Source organism: Ovis aries, chromosome 17, assembly GCF_016772045.2.
Source record: "Ovis aries strain OAR_USU_Benz2616 breed Rambouillet chromosome 17, ARS-UI_Ramb_v3.0, whole genome shotgun sequence".
Taxonomy (NCBI): domain Eukaryota; kingdom Metazoa; phylum Chordata; class Mammalia; order Artiodactyla; family Bovidae; genus Ovis; species Ovis aries.
In genome coordinates this window covers 65,160,488-65,181,814 of record NC_056070.1, presented here as the reverse complement: position 1 = coordinate 65,181,814, position 21,327 = coordinate 65,160,488, and the positions used below count along the sequence as shown (strand labels likewise).

Sequence of the window (21,327 nt, the reverse complement as noted above, 5' to 3'; positions counted from 1 at the left end):
CTTGCCCATAGGACTTGTAACTAACCCACAAACCATGTTTAATTTTCACTGACACTCTCTAGGGTCTCATCTTTACTGCCAAAACTGACTTTATTTGACATAAAGGTAAAATATAACTTTTACCTTTTTTGATGGCACAATATGTTTCAAATGCTGATACTGAAGCTGAATAACGGCAGCCCACTCCAGTATTCTTTCCTGGGAAACCCCATCGACAGAGGAGCCCTGGAGGGCTGGAGTCCATAGGGTTGCATAAGAGTCAGATAAAACTGGGCAATTTAACAGCAGCAACAACAATTTTTAAAATCCCCTCTCCCCCCGCCCTTTTTTAAGCAGGAAAAAAAAAAAAGAAAAAAAAACCATTAGGAGAGGGACTTACTGTTTTATTCTAGAAACTTCTCCAGTAAAGGGTCACATAGGAACTTGCTTAAATGAAAGTTTTGACTTGCACATTTAATTCTGACCCTTCTCTTTGGTCTTGTCCATCCCATTTTTTGCCTGCGTCTGCCTCTCTGTGGGAGAGACTGCTCCTTGCCCTTGTGCTATGCTGGGCAGCCAAGTGACAATTTGATCTATCACATGGTGGAGCTTAGTTTCCTTAGAAGAACTAAGGGAATTTTTTTTTTTTCCCTTCCTCTCAGAAAAAGGAAGTGGTCAGCAAGCTGAAAAATGAACCTGTGAAGATAACCTTCGAGCTCTCCAGAGAACTCCAGACCACTTCTCCAGACTGCCTCCGCTATTACAACATTCTCTTTAGAAGGTATCTGAGAGGGTTTCCTTCGGATTCAGTTGACACACACTACTCTGTGTCAGTGATGCTGAACACAGCCATGTGCTTCTAGCGTTGTGTTCTTGACAAGTCCCACATTCTGAGAGGGTGAGGGATCTTCTGAGATGAAATGACACTGGAGCTTTAGCGAGGCATGTGCATATTCCATGGGTTTCTTCAGTATTCCACTTCCTGCCCACCTCTACTTTCCCTGTCGGGGACCTGTCTAGAAGAAGTAATAGACATCAGCTATGTATATCCATGCTTATTTCTTTCTAGAGAAAATATACTTGTTTTCTGTTCTAGACTCATTATAATGAATAAATAGTCAAAATTAAAACTTGGAACACATAGACTGCAAAAGATGTTTTGATCCATTTCTAGGAATGAAGGACATACTGATGGCCTTTCCGTGTTATACTGTTTTATATTATGAAGGAGAAAATTTGACATTAAATTAACTTCAGTATTCACCTCAGCAATGTATTAATAATTTACTTGTCATTAATAGTCATTATCAGGTATTTTATGTTGTTAGTATAAAGAAAACCACTGACAGATCATTTCCCTCTCTAATGCATCCTTATGTGTTAACAAATGCTTACTAATACTTCACTTTCAACAAAAGCTACGCTTCCAGTTCTTATGTGTGTTAACAAATGCTTACTAACATTCACTGCACTTTCAACAAAACCTATTCTTACATTTCTAGAATGTTGCAGAAGATGGATTTGGACCAAATTGGTCGCAACTATTACAATAAAAATAAGAAGACTGAGTTCAACGAGTATAGGTATGTATGAAGTGGTCTATGAAGTGCAGAGTTTCACATTCTGTAGACATAATCACAGAAACGTTTGAGAAAGTTGCTCATCTGAACTGGTGTATGATTTACAATTGATCTTTTAAATACTATCCAATGACTGTGAACAATTAAGTTACAACTGAATTTATAATTTAAACTTAAAAATTTATTTACCCTAAAAATTCCTAGCATGATAAGCATAAACTTTTCAGATGGTCAGTTATTGTATAAACCTTAGGAAATCAATCATCTGAAACTTGGATAATTTCTCTGAAATTATAGTCAGTCCAACACTTGCCTCTATGTGCGTCTATTACTTATTGGTATCAGTTCAGTTCAGTCGCTCAGTTGTGTCCGACTCTTTGTGACCCCATGAATTGCAGCACGCCAGGCCTCCCTGTCCATCACCATCTCCCAGAGTTCACTCAAACTCACGTCCATCGAGTCGGTGATGCCATCCAGCCATCTCATCCTCTGTTGTCCCCTTCTCCTCCTGCCCCCCAATCTCTCCCAGCATCAGGGTCTTTTCCAGTGAGTCAACTCTTCGCATGAGGTGGTCAAAGTACTGGAGTTTCTTTTCAGCATCAGTCCTTCCAAAGAACACCCAGGACTAATCTCCTTTAGAATGGACTGGTTGGATCTCCTTGCAGTCCAAGGGACTCTCAAGAGTCTTCTCCAGCACCACAGTTCAAAAGCATCAATTCCTCATTGGTATATGTGTATATAATTTACATATTATATATCATATATTCTCATGAGTATATATAATAGTTTAAGGCTGCAAGTGGTAATGAAAATGATTTAACGAAGGTGTATTACTTCTAACTAGCACATCCGGTAAAAGTCTCTATTTGAAGGTCCTTCAAAGGATCAGTGATTATTAAAAATAAGAGACTAAAACTGACACCATCAATATGCGTTTTAGGCAGTAAGTTTAGGTCCCCTACCACTTGGCTTTATGTCCAGAGCTGGGATCTTGACACCCACACCTAACTTGTTTGCAGGTTGGAAATATGGCCTGGCTATGTTACTTCTATTCTCCCATATGAAACTGGTCTTACTCTCTGTGCTGATGTGAGCCATAAACTGCTCCGAATGGAAACTGCTTATGATTTAATATCACACACTCGTGAAAAAGCCAGAGGAGAAGACGCCAAAGAGAAAATTCTTAGAAAATTAGTTGGGTCGTCTGTTCTTACAAAGTAAGTCTGCTTTTTGAAAACCTATGCAATCACTTTTACTTTTTTTTTCATTAGAGAAGTTCCTAGGATTTTAAAATGATTAAATGTTGACCTTCAGAAGCAGAAATAGCATGAAAATGGTAAGAATCATTAGATACTTTTTCTCACCGAGTTAAACAGCATAGAAGTATGTGAGAAGTCAATTGTAAACTCTGCAGTCCTTGTATGTCCTACTGCTAATTCGGTCATTGGCTCTGAACCCTTATTGCACATGAGGGTATGTTCTTCCACATTTATTTTCCGTTCTCTTTGCCTATAGCTATTTTTTAAAATTTGTGCTCAATTATGATCTAGCAAATTCCCATTTGAAGGAAGTTTTTATTTTTAATCTCCCTCTACACCAGAAATCTTAAATTGATAAGAGGACATTTTGACTAAGTAAGTGTAAAACCAATCTTAAGAAGACCAGAGTTGGAAGACTCACACCTCCTAATTTCAAACCTTATTATGAAGCTGCAGTAATCAAGACAGTGTGATGCTGGTGTAAGGATAGACATAAAAGTCAGTGAAACAGAATAAGGAATCCATGCGTTTAACTCTCACTATTAAAGTCAGTTGACTTTTTGACAAGGGTATGGGGACAATTCAGTCAAGAAAAGAATAGTCTTCAACAACTATTGCTGGGATAGCTGTATATTTACCTGCCTCTTCATCATAGGATATACAAAATTAATTCAAATTTACTAAAAAATTAACTCAAAATAGACCTAAGTAAAAAGTTTTAAAAGAAAACATGAGTAAATTATTTGACTTTGAGTTATGCAAAAACCTCATCAGAAAAGTCACCAAAAGCACAAGTGATGCCAAAAAAACAAATTGGACTTAACCAAACACAAAGTGTTCTTTAAGAACACTGTCATAAAGGTGAACAGACAACTGGCGAATGGGGGAAATATTTGCAAATCTCATGTAGTAAATAATTTGTGTCTAGATGCATAAAGAATATTTACAACTCAATAATTGAAAGAAACTTGACTTTAAAAAGTGAGCAGAGTCTGAATAGACATTTCTCCACCCAGAATATACAAATGGCCAATAATCACATGAGAAGATGCTCAACATTTGCTATCAGGGAAATGCAAATTCAAACCACAATGAAATGCTACTTCCTATCTAACTAGGTTAGCTAAAGTTGAAAAAGGAAGATGTTAGCAAGTGTTGGCAAGGATGTGGAAGAACTGGAACCAACCATCATATGTTTGGTATGGCCTTGCTGAAGAGCCTGTCATTTCCTCAGTGTGTTAAATACAGCATTACCATATGACCCAGCAATTCTACTCCTAGAGTAGAAATAAAACCATGTCCACCAAAGTTGGTATATGAATATCTACAACACCACTATTCACAATAGATTGAGTGTGAACAACCCAGATGTTCATCACCTGGGAAATGGATAAACACAAATGTGGTATGTCTATACAATGGCATATCATTTGTCAGTAAAAACAAGGAGGTAGCAATACATGCTACGGTGTGACTGAACCCCGAAGAAACCCAGTCAGGGAAGGTCTCATATTATATAATTCAACTTATATCAAATGTGATGAGTAGGCAAATACGTAGGGGCAGGAGGTAAACTAGTAGTGGTTTAAGGTCTGGGTGGAAAAAGGGGGTGCCTTATAGTTAAGTAGAGTTAAGCTTAACTACACTTGACTATGAGCTTAGAGTCAAGTGTAGTTAAGCTCCTAGTTAAGGTGTTTCTTCTTTGGTTGATGAAAATATTCTAAAATTGCATTAATGGATGCATGACTGAATATGCTAAAAATCACTAGATTTCACACTTACATGGGTGAATTGCATGTTACATGAATTAATCTTAACAAAGCTGACACATCCTACAATTGGAGTAGGATTTTAAACCACTTCTTTTTTACATGGTTCCATGCGCTAAAGTCAGGAATAATACCATATATTCCATGATTATTCTGCAGGTATAATAACAGAACCTACAGAGTGGATGATATTATTTGGGAGATGTCTCCCAGCTCTACATTTACCAAATCAGATGGCAGTGAGATCTCCTTTGTAGACTACTATAAGGAGGTATGAAATTAGCTTTAAACACATTCGTCCTAAAAAATTTCCTTATATAGTTAAGTATATGTCTCAAGTCTTATTTGGATATACATATGTATATATTTGTATATATTCTACCTTTGGGGCATTGTAGCTTGGCTTATGTCGATTATGCGTGTATTCCAGTGCCTTGTGTATTGGGTAAAGTCACATAATTAGAATGGCTCCTAGATGGCCCTCCCTGTCAGTTTTAGATGTGGCTATGGTAGTTTTAAATACGTAGATGAGCTGTTAGGTAGAAAATATAAAATATGGTAGAACTTCAGAAATGAGAACGTTACAGAGGAGCTTCAGCCCTACACAACTCGGTTCAAAAAGAATGACCAGCTGCAATCTGAAACGATGCCTGTTACGTGTTAAATCTCTTAATTCACGGATTCCTCTATTTTTAATTTGAGTGCTCACAAAGACAAACTGAGGCCAGTTGGTGAGGTTGGTTTTCTAGTTTTGGCTCATAAAAGAAAGATAATGAAAGGAATGGTAGATATATGTGACAAATGGAAAGAACTTATAAATGGATAAATTTTTAAAAGTTATGCATTGACACTTAAAAAGCCTGTATTATATTGGGACCCAAAGCTACTTGGAATTTATAGGTACATAAACCTCTGACCTCCCTTCAAGGGGTGGTTATTATGACATCTTCATTTGTGTTTCACACTTATTGGTTGTTCATTTCAATCCCTAAAGCATTTAGTGGATGCCTATTGTATATCTTGGGTATACATTAGTAAAACAATTGAGTTCTCAGCTCTCAAAGGACTTGCATTCTCATTGTGGACAGAGAGGTGATGAAAGAAGAAAGCTATTCTAACAGTTACAAGGGATATGGAGACAACTAAAATTGGGTGGCATTATGGAGAGAGTCCTGTGGCTACTTGGTTTGCATATTCTTCAAAAGCTCCTCGGAGAAGCTGATACCCAGTGTCAGCAAGGAGCAAGCTGGGTGTGGATGAAGGAAAAGAGATGGTATAAAGACACTATTTTCAGGATGGGCATGGCATATCCAGAGCCCAAACAAGGGTGGAGTGTTCTTGAGAGAAATTGGATGTTATTGTCCAGTCAACTTACGCAGATATTTGTAAGATGTCTCATCTAAGGTACAGAGAATGGGCTGCATGGGGGTAAAAATGGAGGAAGGGAAACCCGTGAGAAGGTTATTAAGTCAGTTGACTTAAATGGTGGTTGGTCTGGAGTAGGGTGGGAGAAGTATGGAGAGGACATAGTGAAGGCTTGGATGTGATAAGTGGTGGAAAGGGACGACCGAAATGTAACCCTTTGGGCTTTATCTGAGGAAGTGAGTGGAGGGTGGTTTTATTTACTGAAATAGGGGAGTCTGTGGGAGGAGCTGGTTTGGGGACTGTTCTGGGATGAGACAGGCACTCAGTTCAGTTCACTCAGATGTGTCCGACTCTTTGCGACCCCATGAATCACAGCACGCCAGGCCTCCCTGTCCATCACCAACTCCCAGAGTTCACTCAGATTCACGTCCATCAAGTCAGTGATGCTATCAAGCCATCTCATCCTCTGTCGTCCCCTTCTCCTCCTGCCCCCAATCCCTCCCAGCCAGAGTTGCAAACTGAAATATCAGTGAGTTCATTTTAAAAGGTTTACGTCTGGCTCGAATACTTCTGGCTCTTGAAGGCTCGGAGATCCCATCTGTTACCATTTTGTGGCTCTACCATCCTAACAAGTGGGCTCCAAGGTTGTGATATTAGAAGAGAGGTAGAAGCAGCTTACTGGCCTTAGGTCCCTTAGGCTGAAAGTTGTAGGCTGACGAACCTAACTTAGGGAACAGTTCTCTTCCATGTACAGACGTAGTGAGCTCAATATCATTTCTTTGCCAAAGTGGGTAAGTTAAAGCATGCTCTCTGGGCCTGTACAGCCTGGAGTTTTCATTTTGGGAACAAGCTCCTTTTGAATTTCCCAGAAGCTTAAATGCCAGTGAGTGAAAGTGAAAGTCTCTTGGTTGTGTCCGACTCTTTGCAACCCCATGGAGTATACAGTCTATGGAATTCTCCAGGCCAGAATACTGGAGTGGGTAGTCTTTCCCTTCTCCAGGGGATCTTCTCAACCCAGGAATTGAACCAGGGTCTCCTGCATTGCAGGTGGATTCTTTACCTACTGAGCTATCAGGGAAGCCTTTAAATGCCAGATGATGCCACAATTCATGTGGCTAACTTATTACTGATAAGGACCTTGCTAACAAGCAGCTTAAGAACAAAATCTATGAAGAATCTCCACTTTGGGTTTAGAGTACAGGCACCCTGTTGTACAAGAATTTGCTGCCTTAGGGATAGGAACTTCTGTATGTGATGTCTTAGAAGATGCCTTTCCTTACTGGCCATGAAATTAAAAGACGCTTACTCCTTGGAAGAAAAGTTATGACCAACTTAAATAGCATATTCAAAAGCAGAGGCATTACTTTGCCAACAAAGTCCATCTAGTCAAGGCTATGGTTTTTCCTGTGGTCATGTGTGGATGTGAGAGTTGGACTGTGAAGAAAGCTGAGCTCTGAAGAATTGATGCTTTTGAACTGTGTTGTTGGAGAAGACTCTTGAGAGTCCCTTGGACTGCAAGGAGATCCAACCAATCCATCCTAAAGGAGATCAGTCCTGGGTGTTCATTGGAAGGACTGATGCTCAGGCTGAAACACCAATACTGTGGCCACCTCATGTGAAGAGTTGACTCACTGGAAAAGACCCTGATGCTGGGAGGGATTAGGGGCAGGAGGAGAAGGGGACGACCGAGGATGAGATGGCTGGATGGCATCACTGACTCGATGGACATGAGTTTGAGTGAACTCCGGGAGTTGGTGGTGGACAGGAAGGCCTGGCGTGCTGTGATTCATGGGGTCGCAAAGAGTCGGACACGACTGAGCAACCGAACTGAACTGAACTTCCTTACTGGAAGCAGGGCTAAGGATTTAGGGCAAATAAACAAGGAGGAATGCTGGGCATAGATGTATAACTGCCACTCTAAAAAGTGGCCAGGGCTTTTTTGTTTCCTATTGCTTTACTAATGGGAATCCTCTTGAAAGTTCTCAATGTGTGTTAGAAAGTTTCAAGGCATTACTGTGGTGAGAAATACATGTTCCGAGAGTCTCTCACCTATCTACGTCTGTATTAAAAAGAGTAGCACGATAATTCCATTATGTTTGGTGGGTGTCCTACTCTTCTTGGCCATCAGTGATCCCTGGGACATCAAATCAAGAGAACATTTAGAATATTTTTGGTGCTTTCTTGAACTTGGGGAAACTGTATCACTACACCTCTGGGCCTCCAATTGTGATCTGAAAATATACCTTTGCACCTATTTATGTGACGTTACTAAGGTTTTGCTAATAGTCATGCCAGCGTTTGTTCTTCTGTCCAACAGCGGTACGGTACAGTGGTCACTACCTTAAATCAGCCACTTTTGATCACCAAAGGCAAATGGAAAAAGAGCCGACAGGACACACCTCATCAGCCTATCATGCTGGTTCCTGAGCTGTGCCACCTGACAGGTGCTGTGGATTTATCCCATCTTCATAAAAGACACCCCTTCTTTAAAGTCACCAATATTACTTTACAGGCTTTTTCATAAGATTCCACATGACCCAGACCTGTGTGCTCTCTGATTTCCTCCTCCTTCCGGACACAATAGTTAAGTCTCCTCTAATACAAATCTATCCTTGCTTGTTGAGCATGTTATCTTTCAGATTTTTTTTTTTTAAAAGGCTTAACGGATGACATGCGTAAAGACTCCAGAATGATGGGAGACTTGTCCACCCACACGAGGATGGATCCTGATAGAAGGCAGCATAAACTGCTGACATTTATGGACTCTTTAAGAAAGTAAGTGTTTGGGAATTCCATGCTGATCCAGTGGTTAGGACTCTGCTTTCACTGCTGAGGACACAGGTTCGACCCCTGGTTGGAGAGCTAAGATCCCACAAGCCAAGTGGAGTAAGTGCTACTTTTCTGTGTGGGAGTATGAAGTAAAGACCTGAGTGGATCACTTGGCATCTCAGATTTCTTCAATTAAAAAGTGATGATTGGAAAGAAAATTATATTTGGGAGGAGACGGGGGAGGGAAGGGCAATTCTTCTGTCATTGCGAGGGTAAGACTGAAATAGATTCTGAGTGCCCACACGAATGTGAGAACAAAGACAAGACTGTTGCTGAGTTTAGGGAATTTATTGGTAGCATCTTGACACAAAGGACAAGCAATGAGGATCTTTAGATGAGAGAAATACTGACTTGTGTTTTGCAAATGGATAATTGTCTTTGCTTATTTTCTTGGGTTTGGTCACGTGGAAATGTCTTTTCTTTCAGAAATAATGCTGTGCAGAAGGAGCTTCGAGACTGGAATTTGGAACTCGAGGAGGGGTTTTTGTCCCTTTCTGGAAGAACTCTGCAAGATGTCAGAATTCGCCAAGGAAGAAGGGTGGTAAGAGATTCAGAATTGTCATGTCAGAGTTGGGTCAAATTACTAACAACCCAAAGAGGGACTAACTTGGGCGTGTCAATAACTCTTTCCAGACTACCTGTCCTTTCTCTATGAGAGGACAAGTCAACATTCAATAAAAATGCATGTAACATGCTTGGCATATAGTAAACTCATGTGTTACATATTATATCTTTGTTATTAATAGTGTTGTATACATTCTATCATGGCAAAATAATCTACCAAATGTATCCTTAAAGAGTCACGATATCCTTAAATATCTAAAATCAAAATAACCCAGAATTACCGATGGTAGAACTCCAGTGTTACTAACCTATGTCTTGAGGAAAAATAGCTAATACTTTAGATCAGCTGCTGAAGTCTACAATGGACAAAGATTTCCTTGAGACTGCTTTTTTAAGTCACTGTTTAATACTCCCAGTATTCTCATCTCAATTGTTTGTGATTTCATAGATCCATATACTTAAACAATTTTTATTTGACTCTACTGGATCTTAGTTGCAGCATGAAAAATCTAGTTCCCTGACCTGGAATCGAACCTGAGCCCCTGGCATTGGGAGCACAGAGTCCTAACCACTGGACCACCAGGGAAGTCCCAGCCTGTGCAGTTGGAATATTTGTCTCATGCAGTCTGGCGTTACCTGTCCTTATCCCTCAGTATTTTGAATAAGCGTCATAATGACAGCAGAAAGCAAGTGGCTTGTTGATTTCTTGATTTTAATGGACGTTTGTTTAGAATATAATGTTTTGGAGCTTTCAAGGATCAACTAATGAATGAGAATTTCAGGTTTAAAACTTGAACTCTGTCTAAGTTCTTATAACTCTGTCTTACGGGGATGGGGGAAGCGGGGCGGTGGGGGAGTGGCGGTTACTTTTTTAGCAAACATGTTTGAAAACATGTCAGATTTTACATTAGTTATAATAAACTTATCCTATCATGGCTGAAGTTTAAAATGAAAATGTTCCAGTAGGAAATATCACAGCTTTTACAATGGAAAGGATCTTAGATGATGTCAGTTTTTCTTTTTTAATGAATTTCATACCATGGCTTGGAATTCTCTTCCAGTTTGACAACCATAAAGCAGACTGGTCAAGAAACACAAGGGAGGTGCCGTTACTTAGAGCGGTGTCACTGGATCATTGGCTGATAGTCTATACTAAGGGAAATTATGAAACAGCCCTGACCTTGCAGCAGAATCTACAGAGAGTGACACCCAGAATGGGCATAACTGTCAGGAATGCAAAACTGTGAGTAGAGCAGAAATTATCTGTGATTTCAAAACTGGTTGCTGGCAATCTGAAAGGGGAAAGGCTTCTGAAACTGTAGGACTCTGACATGTTGTCTAAACTCTAAAATGTGTGTGAGCAAAAAAGTAAAGTCTGCTCCAGCCTGCATGTATTAATATCAGACCCTTGGGATCTGTAGATTTCTGGCTATTGGGCTTCATCTTGAAGACACGAGAATTAGCAAGAGGAGGAGTGGGGGAGATGGTAAAAACTAGTTTCCAGTCTTATTTCCAAAAACTGAACTTGGTTTTGCCTTAAGAACTTTCAGCTGAAATGCTTAGCTTGTTTTATATCATGTGTCATTGGCTGTATAAAATGTTACATGTTTCACTGTTCATTATTTTTGAAATATGAAATACTTATTTTCTAGGCTTGAAGCAGCTGATACAGTCCAATCTTACATAAGAACCTTAGAAAAACATGCTTCACAAAAAACACAGATGGTAAGTGTCTCTGTGATGTGTGCCCCCTCCTTAGTGAGTGAGCTGCCTTTGTATGTATGAATATCTTTGAATTGAGATGTTGCCATTGGTTTCCCAAATCAGCCAAAAAATAGAAATTTACCCCTGTAATGTAGCTCAATACAGACTTTGGGGTTTTAACTACTACCTAATATCACTGTGTTATGCTCATTCTTTCAGGCTTGAGGACTTAGAGTTAATTTTTAAGTCTCAAACTGAAAAACACCATAAAAATATTAAGTAATATGGATTATGGTAGTCACGTGTACTATTTCTCTCTCCAGCTATAATCTGCAAAGTCTATGATCTGGTCTCTTCCAGTAAGTGTTCTTTCTTTTGTCTGGTATTTCTCTTGGGATCTTCCCTTTTCCCCATCCAGTGTCTTAGACCAAACTGTGAACAAGCGTTGTGCCTAAATTACTAAAGTTACTTCTTTTTCCTTCCTTCCTTTGGGTGCTTTGTTCAAACTCATCTCACATTGTTCCTTTGTCATCCAAAATGCTCTTAAAAGGGATCTTTTGTTTCTTGATCACAAAACCAGGCTATTCTTATTGTCTTATCCACAGAGCCTAGACTTCTCTCTCCTTTCAGCTTCTACCAGGGAACCTTTTAGGCTACACTGAATGCTACCTTCTGTGAGTCACCATGCTAGTGGTAAAGAACGTGCCTGCTAATGCAGGAGATAGAAGGGGCTCAGGTTCGATCCCTGGGGTGGGAAGATCCCCATGAGTAGGAAATAGGAACCCACTTCAGTATTCTTGCTGGAGAATCCCATGGACAGAGTTACATTCCATAGAGTCACAAGGAGTTGGACACAACTGAAGAGACTTAGCACACATGCACGGTGGCTGCTTTCTGTGAGCCATTATCACACTCAAATGAAATGTCTTACTTTTGAAATCCTGTTCTTAAGTCTTGTGTGCTTGCTTCCTGTCACTGTGATTGAATACCATGCTTAATTCTTCTCCGGTAGGGCAGGGAAGCCTCTGGTGGGACTCAGCAAAGACTCACATGTTAGAATGGGCATTGAAGAGCCATGGTGGTGGGTCTGCATCCCAATTCATGACATGACTTTGTCCACTGAGCGTCTGCCTGGAAAGTGAGAGACTGCCTTTCTAATTGTGGGGATGTCTTTTAAGAAAGCTTATCTGTATCTTCAATGGGAACGTGTCCCACTTTTACCCATTTATCCTGGCTTTGCTTTTTGGAACAATATCTCTTATTCAAGGTGCCCCTTAAATATTTTAAGGTATTTTTTTGTTTCAGATGGTGGGGAGAGCATGCCTATAATCCTACACTCCAAACAACTGGAATGACTGATGAAACAGCAACTGGAAATTATGTGCAAAATATCTTTAGGCATAAACAGAAGTCTCCCTAGACTCAAAACAGAGGGGAATTCATGTGTATAAGCAGGGGTGAAGCCACGTGGCTCACAAATTTCAAAGTCTGTGTGGCATTGGGTGGGTGGGGGGCCAGAACCAGCCTGTGTAAAGTAATCCACTGAATGTGATGGGAAGACATCAAACCACATATTTATATCTAAAAGTACATGTTAACTTCCCAAATGTTGAAGTGAATTGGTGGTGATACTAGAAGAGTTCATAAGTGCTCACATAGTTCAGGAATATTTTCCTTATGGCATGTGCAGACAAAAGATTATAGATCACTGTTTTAACAGGTCATGATGAGGAAGCATAAGTATTTGAATAATAAATAATTTAATTCCTATAAACGTGTGAGTTGGAGGAGTAAGGCAGATATACAGGAAATAAAAGCACATTTAAACTATAGATTTTTTAAACTAGGAAGGAAAAGAAATCTACTACTGAGTTAATAATTTAAGGCAAAAAGAATAAAGTAATCAGCTTATATTAATACATAATACCACCTATTCCTCAAAATCCAATATTGGCAGTAAAAATGCCAACTGTGAACACAGTGCCCATTGTTTTAAATAGAGGATCTTTTATCATTTTTGTTTTAAAAATGAGTGCACATCAATCCAGTGTAAAACCTCCACTATTTTCGTGAGGTTTTACAACCTTTTTGCTTTTCATATTTTCAGACTTACAGGAAAGTACAGCTCTCTTTACAACCGTCATTCAGGTTTCCCACTCAGTAAATTTTATCACATTTCTATGAACATTCTTTTCCCCTCTCTAGACCTACCTGTGTTGCGCTGTGCTAAGTCTCTTCAGTCGTGTCCGACTCTTTGTGACCCGATGGACTGTAGCCCACCAGGCCCCTCTGTCCATGAGGATTCTCCTGGCAAGAAGACAGGAGTGGATTGCCGTGCCTTCCTGCAGGGGATCTTCCCTACCTGGGGATTCAAGCTGCATCTCTAAAGCCTCCTGCATTGGCAGGCAGGCTCTTTACCAGTAGTGCCACCTGGGAAGCCCTCTGTATCTACCTACATATAACCATTCTTTCCTTTTCATCATACATGGAATGTTCGTGTATACATACACATGGGTCACTATTCACAGCGGCTACAGGTATGTACATGGGTTTCCCAGGTGGCTCAGTGGTAAAGAATCCACCTGCCAATGCAGGAGATGAAGAAGACATGGGTTCGATCCCTGGGTCGGGAAGATGCCCTGGAGGAGGAAATGGCAACCCACTCCAGTATTCTTGTCTGGGAAATCCCATGGACAAAGGAGCCTGGTGGGCTATAGTCCATGGGGTTGCCAAGAGTCGGACACGGCCGAATGGATAAGCACAGAGGCACACAAACGTGGGTGGATATGTGTTTTTCCTCAGCCATTTATCTGATCTACACACCTAATTCGAATTCCACCTTCATCCCCTTTTATGGCAAAATAAATTCTTTTGTTCATCCAGGGTCTCCTGAAGCATCTGACAGGCTTTTTTAGTCTTCTTTTAATCTGGGAATTATCTTTAATCTGTCTTTGGGTTTTACAACCTTGACATTTTATATCTTTCCTAAAAATGAACTGGTTAGTGTGGAGAATTACAGTATGGTGAATATTTCTCTTGATTAAATGCATTATGCAGGTAATGCATTTAATAAAATCCCATACCCTTTCATGGGCCCTGTGGCTCAGCTGGTAAACAATCTGCTTGCAGTGTGGGAGACCTGGGTTCAATCCCTGGGTTGGGAAGATCCCCTGGAGAAGGGAAAGGCTACCCACTCCAGTATTCTGGCCTGGAGAACTGGGCTGTACAGTCCATGGGGTTGCAAAGAGTCGGACAGGACTGAGCCACTTTCACGTCACCCTTTCATGTAAAAAGAAAAACTTGCTAAATCTACAATGAGAAAAGAATTGCCCTAATCTGATAATGTCTGCCAAAAACTTCTGTAAGTATCATTATGTTGAAAGGAATATATTGATGATTTTTTCCCATTAGTCAGAAACAAGTCAAGCAGGAACCTCCCTTCCTAACTGCTTAGTATCCTATCAGAGGTCCTGGTGAGAGTTTGGAACCTTGTAAATCAGGCAATTTCCATAACAACTCCCCAAATTTGTTTGCTGGTGTTGGGGGGAGGGTAAAATGGGGATAATAGTATTTCTAAGTAGACTGTTGAGATAATTAACCAAATCAAGTAAAATGCTTGGTGAGTGCCCCACACATAGTGATCATCTGTCGATGGTGACTGTCCTGATGATGGTATAGTACAGTCCATGTTCTTAACCCACTATGTCAGCTTCATGATAAACTCCTGGAAATCAAATGACCAGCATAAAAGCGTTTAAGCAGGTTTAAGGGACTGATGCGTATTTCCAAATAATACCTCACAGCCTGTCTCTTCCGCATGTTCACATTAACAATTGTTGGATGAAGTGTGACTCTAGACCCTTCGCGCTCATACACTCAGGTATCTGCTTAAACAGGCTCTACTTTGTCAGTGATCCGCCTACGTAGCTTCCTCAACACAGCATCCGTTTCTGGCGTCATCGTGTCCTTGCATCTTGGGGAGTTTCACGTTTGCTTCCTTTCAAGGTCCTTTGCCTGCTGCCCACTGACAACAAGGAAATTTACGATGGCATAAAAAGATACCTGTGCATCAATTACCCAATTCCAAGCCAGTGCGTGTTGAAACGGACCTTGGACAGACCTAAGACGCCGGTGACCATCGCTACCAAAATTGCTCTGCAGATGAACTGCAAGCTGGGAGGTGCCCTCTGGAAGGTGGACATAGGAGTACGAGGGGATTCTGTTGGCTTCTCTTCCTTTCATCCGTCTTTGGCAGAATTTGTTAAGGTCCTCTTTAAATTGTAAATTTGCTTTGTGTTCTGTTCTAACTCAATCTTCTACCCTGTTTAAAACTTAAGTTGCAGAATGCAATGTTCATTGGTATCGATTGTTTCCACGATATTGAACGTCGGCGGAAGTCGGTCGCAGGATTTGTGGCAAGCATCGATCCAGACCTGACGCGGTGAGTTAAATCTCTGGGAGTGCTTAGTGGGGAGGCCAGATGAGAGAGGTGGCCCTCATGCACACTGCTGGCAAGATCCACAGACAGGTTAGCGATGGGCTTTCCTGACCTTCTGGCCAATAGGCTCCCAGAACATTCTGTGTGGAAGCTTCTGGCCATTCTCTTTTGCTGCGTAACAACGGTGGCAAATGTGGCCGCTTAAGACAATGCCCGCGTGAGCACGGGCAGTCCTGCGGGTCAGATGGTGGTCTTGGCAGGGCTCTCGGGGCCTTACAAGCATTTGCTACGTGCAAATCCTGAGAAGGCAGTGAAAATGTAGAGCCGGAATGCCTCACCCCATCCGCTGAGTGCACATTCAGATGATGAGGCAAACACACGTCATGACCGTTTACCAGGCCATCCCAAGACTCTGAAGTGAACAAAAGTGTAGTAAGGGGATAGACACTCGAGGCAAAGAGGTGATTGTCCTTGATACGCTGAACACTGGTCACGGTATCTATTGCTGTTTTGAAGAAAACTGTTCCCTCCAAGCAGATTCATATGGATGAACTGCTGTTTAATCGATTCATGAGGATGACTCCTGACCTATGAAATATGAGGAGGAGCCTCCAGGAAAACCCAGGGTTTATGCCTAGTGGAATTTCCCAGGAGCTGCAACAGTAGGAACCCTATGTATTCAAAGCATGTATAACTTGTAGTTAATGTTAATGGCTGTTTCCATTCTCTCTTACTATTTGTATGCATTCAAAATGCCTACAATATGGGAGAGACCAATACTTGGATCACTGCAGGGGCACGAACACATGGATCTTCAGTTGGATCCTCAGCTACTGACAGTGAATTTGGAGGGGCAGGGGGCAGCGTACGTAGATTAACTTCATCATGTTGATTCTGAATTAATCTTGTTTTCCAAGCTAATGGTTTATTTTTCTCCAAACAGGTGGTTCTCTGAGTGTATCATCCAGCAATCGGGGCAGGAGCTTGTCAAGGGGCTGACAACCTGCTTGTATAGTCAGTGTCTGGTGGAGGTTGGAGGGCCTGAGTGTATATTGGGTGGAGATTTTGTGCCCAGCCCCTCCCCCTGCACCGCCCCCCAGCCCCCCTCCCCACCAACTCCCAGCTCAGGGACATCTGGCAATGAGTGAAGATGCTTTTGGTTTTCACAGGGGGACAGAGGTGCTATTGGCATCTAGTCTAGTGGATAGAGGTTTGGGGAGGCTGTCAAATGTCTTACCATGCATGGGACAGCAATACTTTCTGCCTCTGACCTACACAAAGAACGATCTGGCTCAAAATGTCCGTACTCTTGTTGAGTCTGGACTAGACGGAGGACTTTAGCAGTGTCCTGAAAGCTGCCGTATTGACAGAAGAATCCAGACGTTGTCAGAAATAGTGGCCACTTTGTTCTAAAAGTCATGGTTCATTTATATGTGTTTCTGACTTCCTTTCAGCTGCCCTGAAGCTCTGGTGTGAGCAAAATTCATCTCCGCCACATTCTGTCATTGTGTATCGAGATGGAGTGGGAGACGGACAGCTTCAAGCACTCATAGACCAAGAAGTAAAACAGATGGAGACCTACTTAGAGAACGCTTACAGAGGACAAAAGTAGGTATACACATCCTGAAGGGCAGACTTCATAAGTCTTGCATTTTAGTTTGGGAGGGGCAAGGGGCGGGGAGGAGTATCTGTAACCATTGTGGTGTGCAAATTGGAAAGCTGGACACAGCAGCCTTCAGTGGGTGGTTGGGGAGAGAACATACCTTTCCCCTAGAAGCCCTGAATAGCAGGTGGTTTCCCCACATGGGAACCCATGAATCTTTCTCATCTAATCTCCTGCCAAACCTTGATGGAGGAGGGCTTGTTAGCCTCTGATGTTTTTAGCACCCATGAATACAGCCTGTCAGTAGTTTGTACTCATCCAGCTTCTCGATCCTGGAGTTCTGCACATCCCAGGGCTGTGGCTCTCTCACAGTTCTCTTCTCTGACCTCATCTGCTTGTCCGTGACGCCTGGTGCCCAGCATAGACAGTACAAATAATTCTGACCTTGGGAGCTAAGGACCCTTCCCCTAGGATCTGAATGGCTATGAGTCGAACCTCCTCCTATACTGCCTGCATAAGGCTAGTGGAGCTAAGACAGTCAAACGGGTGGGCAGAAAGCTGCCTGCCGTCTCCCTTTATTGGCTCCAAAGTGTGGGCTGTCTTTGACATTCTGAATGCTTCTGAGATAACACAGAGCAAGTAGTGACAAGTGATCGTAATTTTTTAAGGGTCAGACTAACTTTCATCGTGGTCAAGAAAAGAATAAATACCAGATTTTTTATTGAAAAGGATGGAGGGAGACTTAACAATCCGTCTCCAGGAACAGTCATTGACCTAAAGGTGACCAGGACAGAATGGTAAGCCCCCTTTCTTTATTTCAAAGGTTCCCTTTTATTTAAATAGTAAGAATTTTTCAAGGTTTGAATGATTTGGATGAGAAAGGAAGAATTGGCCTAAAGAGGGTTAAAAATGATTTGTGTGTTAGATGGTTAAGTTTTTTTTGGTCTTCATTTTGTTTCTCAGAATTTAAAAACCAGACAGATAGACCGATCATCCTAAGATGACTCAGGTGTTAGGTAGAAATGCTAGAGCTTCCGGTTCACTTTGAATGTCTCAAGAAATTATGCAAGTAAGAAAGTTATGCAAAACGCACAGCGAGAAATAAACAGGACGTTCATACCAGTAGAGAGGGAGAAATGAACACAATTTGAAGAAAGGCAGAAACATGGATCCTTCTGGTAGAAGGAAGGCAAGGACTGAAGAAAACACACCCAGTGGAGAACAGGATAAACGTGACGCACAGCATAAGATGATATGAACATTCAGCACCGACAGGAAACCCGTCAACCTTACCACTTACGTAATTTAGGGCGTTTGAATCTATTCTGGTGGCTTGAAAGACAGGTAACTTCTATTTTCCCCCGAATCACATTCCCCATGACCACGTCTAATGTGCTATTTTGAAGTGTGCTGCCTCTAGGCATCAGCACATATGCTTTTGAGTGTGGATCCCGTGAGTGTTATTAATCACGTCGATGATTTCCCTGTCTTTTGCACGTGTGCTTTAGCACGTCCCCACTCAGCAGTTAGCCAGGCTTCTAAATACACAGGAAGCTCGGTAGAATGGGCTTCTATAAATTAATGTTACTCCAGAGACTAGCTTTGCTCCATCATTTTTCTTCTAAAATAAGCGTGAGACCGACACGTTCTATAATTCTAGGTATGATTTTTTCATTGTGAGTCAGTCTGTGCGAGAAGGTACTGGTACTGTCACCCCCACTCATTATAACGTCATCCACGACACACTTTACTTGAGCCCGGATGCAGTACAGGGTCTCACTTACAGACTCTGCCACATGTACTACAATTTTTCGGTAAGTTTTTTTTTTTTTTTTCTTCTTCAGTTTGGTAGTGTGTATCTGTTAATCTCAGACTCCTAATTTAACCCTCTCCCCTGCCCTTTCTCCTTTGGTAACCATGGGTTTGTTTTCTGTCCATTTCTGCTAGGTAAATAAGTTAATTTGTACCCTGCTTTTTTAGATTTTACATATAAGTGATACAGCGTAATCTTTGTTTCTGGCTTACTTCAGGTAGCATGATAGTCTCTAGGTTCATCCCCGTGGCCACAAATGGCCTCACTCTTTACGGCTGAGTGAGTGTTCTCTCGGAGAAACATACCGCGACTTTGTCCATTCATCTGACACACACACACAGGTTGCTTCTGTTTCTTGGCTGTTATAAACAGTGCTGCTGGGGTTCATGCATGTTTCTGAGTTAAAGCTTTCTTCTTTCCTGGATATGCACCCAGGGGTGGGATTGCTGGATCGTATGCTAACTCTATTTTTGCTTTTAAGGAACCTCCATACTGTTTTCCACAGTGGCTGTGGTATTTTTTGACACTGATTTTCCTTCACATTTGTGAAACTGTACAAAATTGAATCTACTCTTTGAAACTTGGATATCTATAAAAAAAAATTGAAACTTAGGGGAAGTAAACATAAAGGTTAAAAAAAAAATGTTTTTTTTCTTTCTCCTAAAGGGTATCATCCGAGTTCCTGCTCCTTGCCATTATGCCCATAAACTGGCTTACTTGGTGGGCCAGAGTCTTCATCAACAACCACACGGATCTCTGTCAAAATCTCTCTTTTACCTTTAACCTACAGAAGAAAGCACAGTGGGATGCTGAAAAACATAATTTATACATTTATCTTCTCATTTTGTATCTGTGCATCTGAAATATTTTTTCCAGATGCATGATCAGAATTTAAAACCATTTTTGACATGGATGAGATTCAGAGATGTTAAGCTATTTTCAACAGGATCACTAACTTAAACATGAGGCTTCTCTTCTCCAGGTGGGAGAACTGACAATGAAGGTTTTGACTCACAACTTACCACTCAAATGTGTTACAAAGACTTTATGATTCAATGTGTCTGAATCCTCTACTCCAAGCAAAGCTGCTATAATTGTAAAGGTTGGGAACTAGTCACATGGAGAATATGTCTATGAACAAGTAAATTCTACTTGGAAAAACCATACCTACTTTATTTTTGAAACAACCTTTTCCTTAAGGACAGAAGATTTAACAGTGGCAAAATTAAATGGGAATTTGTGTTTAATATTCTGTAAGGAAGAAATAACCTATATGTGAAACAGTTTATTTTTTGTACCCATGTAAGAATCAATTTTTTTTATTTTTGGTGGAGCTGTAGTATGGATTTAAAAGTTGGGAGCTCAGGAACATAACATTTTGTCATTTTTAAGGTCAATTAAGGGCTTTGTTAGCATTTGTTTAATTCATTCTCTTCTGCATGTTCTAAATGTGATGTTATTATGATAGCTGTACCATCATCAGAAGATAAGCTGTTTAAAGTTGCCATATTTTTCCTGAAAGCAGACATTTTTTCTCTCTCCACTCAAATCTACCTTTAAATACACTTAAGAGACAGTATGTGAAGCTTTTATTTTCCTATACTCCTAAATGGAGTGGTATTTTTTTTTTTTTTTGAGGTGGGGTGGTTAGGGAGAATACACTGGCTTTTAACATATCCAAAAGGATATGCTTAAAAATAATATAATTGCTTTGATTATAGGTTATTCATTTAGGTTTGAAACAGTCTTATAAGAAAATGAAAACAAGTTATTTAAATATACTGCAGTCCAGGTAATGTCCTACCTAGCTATATTGCCAATAATGATAAATATAGGATATGGTCTCCATGATTAAAGATAACATATTCTCTTCTAAAACTAGAATTTGATTTATGAGAATACATTTATGGTAGCAGGTTTCTAGAGATCTATAGAAATCACTTGGAAGGAACAAATTCAAAGTAATAACTTTCTGAATGTTTCCTATAAATGCAATACAAATATCATTTATTTGTAACACTATAATTTCTAGACTTATAAATTTAAAATGTGACTCAATAAAGGTATTCATGTTAAAATCATTGAATTCAGTCTTGTTATTAAAAATATATGCTGGTTTTAGGCCTGTTAATCTGCTGATTAGAAAAAAATTATTGCTTTTCTAAGATTAATAGAAATATTGTGACCAGGACACCATCTGATTTTATTAGCCTACTGCTGCTGCTGCTAAGTCACTTCAGTCATGTCCAACTCTGTGTGACCCCATAGACGGCAGCCCACCAGGCTCCCCCGTCCCTGGGATTCTCCAGGCAAGAACACTGGAGTGGGTTGCCATTTCCTTCTCCAATGCATCAAAGTGAAAAGTGAAAGGGAAGTCGCTCAGTCATGTCCGACTCTTCGTGACTCCATGGACTGCAGCCCACC

At 40.8% G+C, this 21,327-nt stretch overlaps 1 protein-coding gene across 12 annotated transcripts in view; it reads left to right on the top strand.

The window, feature by feature from the left end:
- The window catches only part of PIWIL3 (piwi like RNA-mediated gene silencing 3), a 45,097-nt gene extending 24,116 nt beyond the window's left edge, over positions 1–20,981 (top strand). For 7 of the 12 annotated variants that reach the window (XM_060400829.1, XM_060400828.1, XM_042234742.2 and 4 more), the window contains 16 exons: positions 642–760; positions 1,482–1,562; positions 2,579–2,776; positions 4,747–4,858; positions 8,270–8,396; positions 8,610–8,727; positions 9,208–9,322; positions 10,407–10,588; positions 10,998–11,070; positions 15,055–15,255; positions 15,387–15,490; positions 16,431–16,501; positions 16,942–17,095; positions 17,759–17,887; positions 18,751–18,904; positions 19,570–20,981. In XM_060400829.1, coding sequence (XP_060256812.1) covers positions 642–760; positions 1,482–1,562; positions 2,579–2,776; positions 4,747–4,858; positions 8,270–8,396; positions 8,610–8,727; positions 9,208–9,322; positions 10,407–10,588; positions 10,998–11,070; positions 15,055–15,255; positions 15,387–15,490; positions 16,431–16,501; positions 16,942–17,095; positions 17,759–17,887; positions 18,751–18,904; positions 19,570–19,686 — 2,055 coding nt within the window. In that variant the 3' untranslated portion in view covers positions 19,687–20,981. The remainder of the gene's footprint in view (positions 1–641; positions 761–1,481; positions 1,563–2,578; positions 2,777–4,746; positions 4,859–8,269; positions 8,397–8,609; positions 8,728–9,207; positions 9,323–10,406; positions 10,589–10,997; positions 11,071–15,054; positions 15,256–15,386; positions 15,491–16,430; positions 16,502–16,941; positions 17,096–17,758; positions 17,888–18,750; positions 18,905–19,569) is intronic. The other 5 variants (XM_060400830.1, XM_060400827.1, XM_060400825.1 and 2 more) reach the window with 1 other exon arrangement.
- The last annotated feature ends 346 nt before the right edge of the window (positions 20,982–21,327 follow it).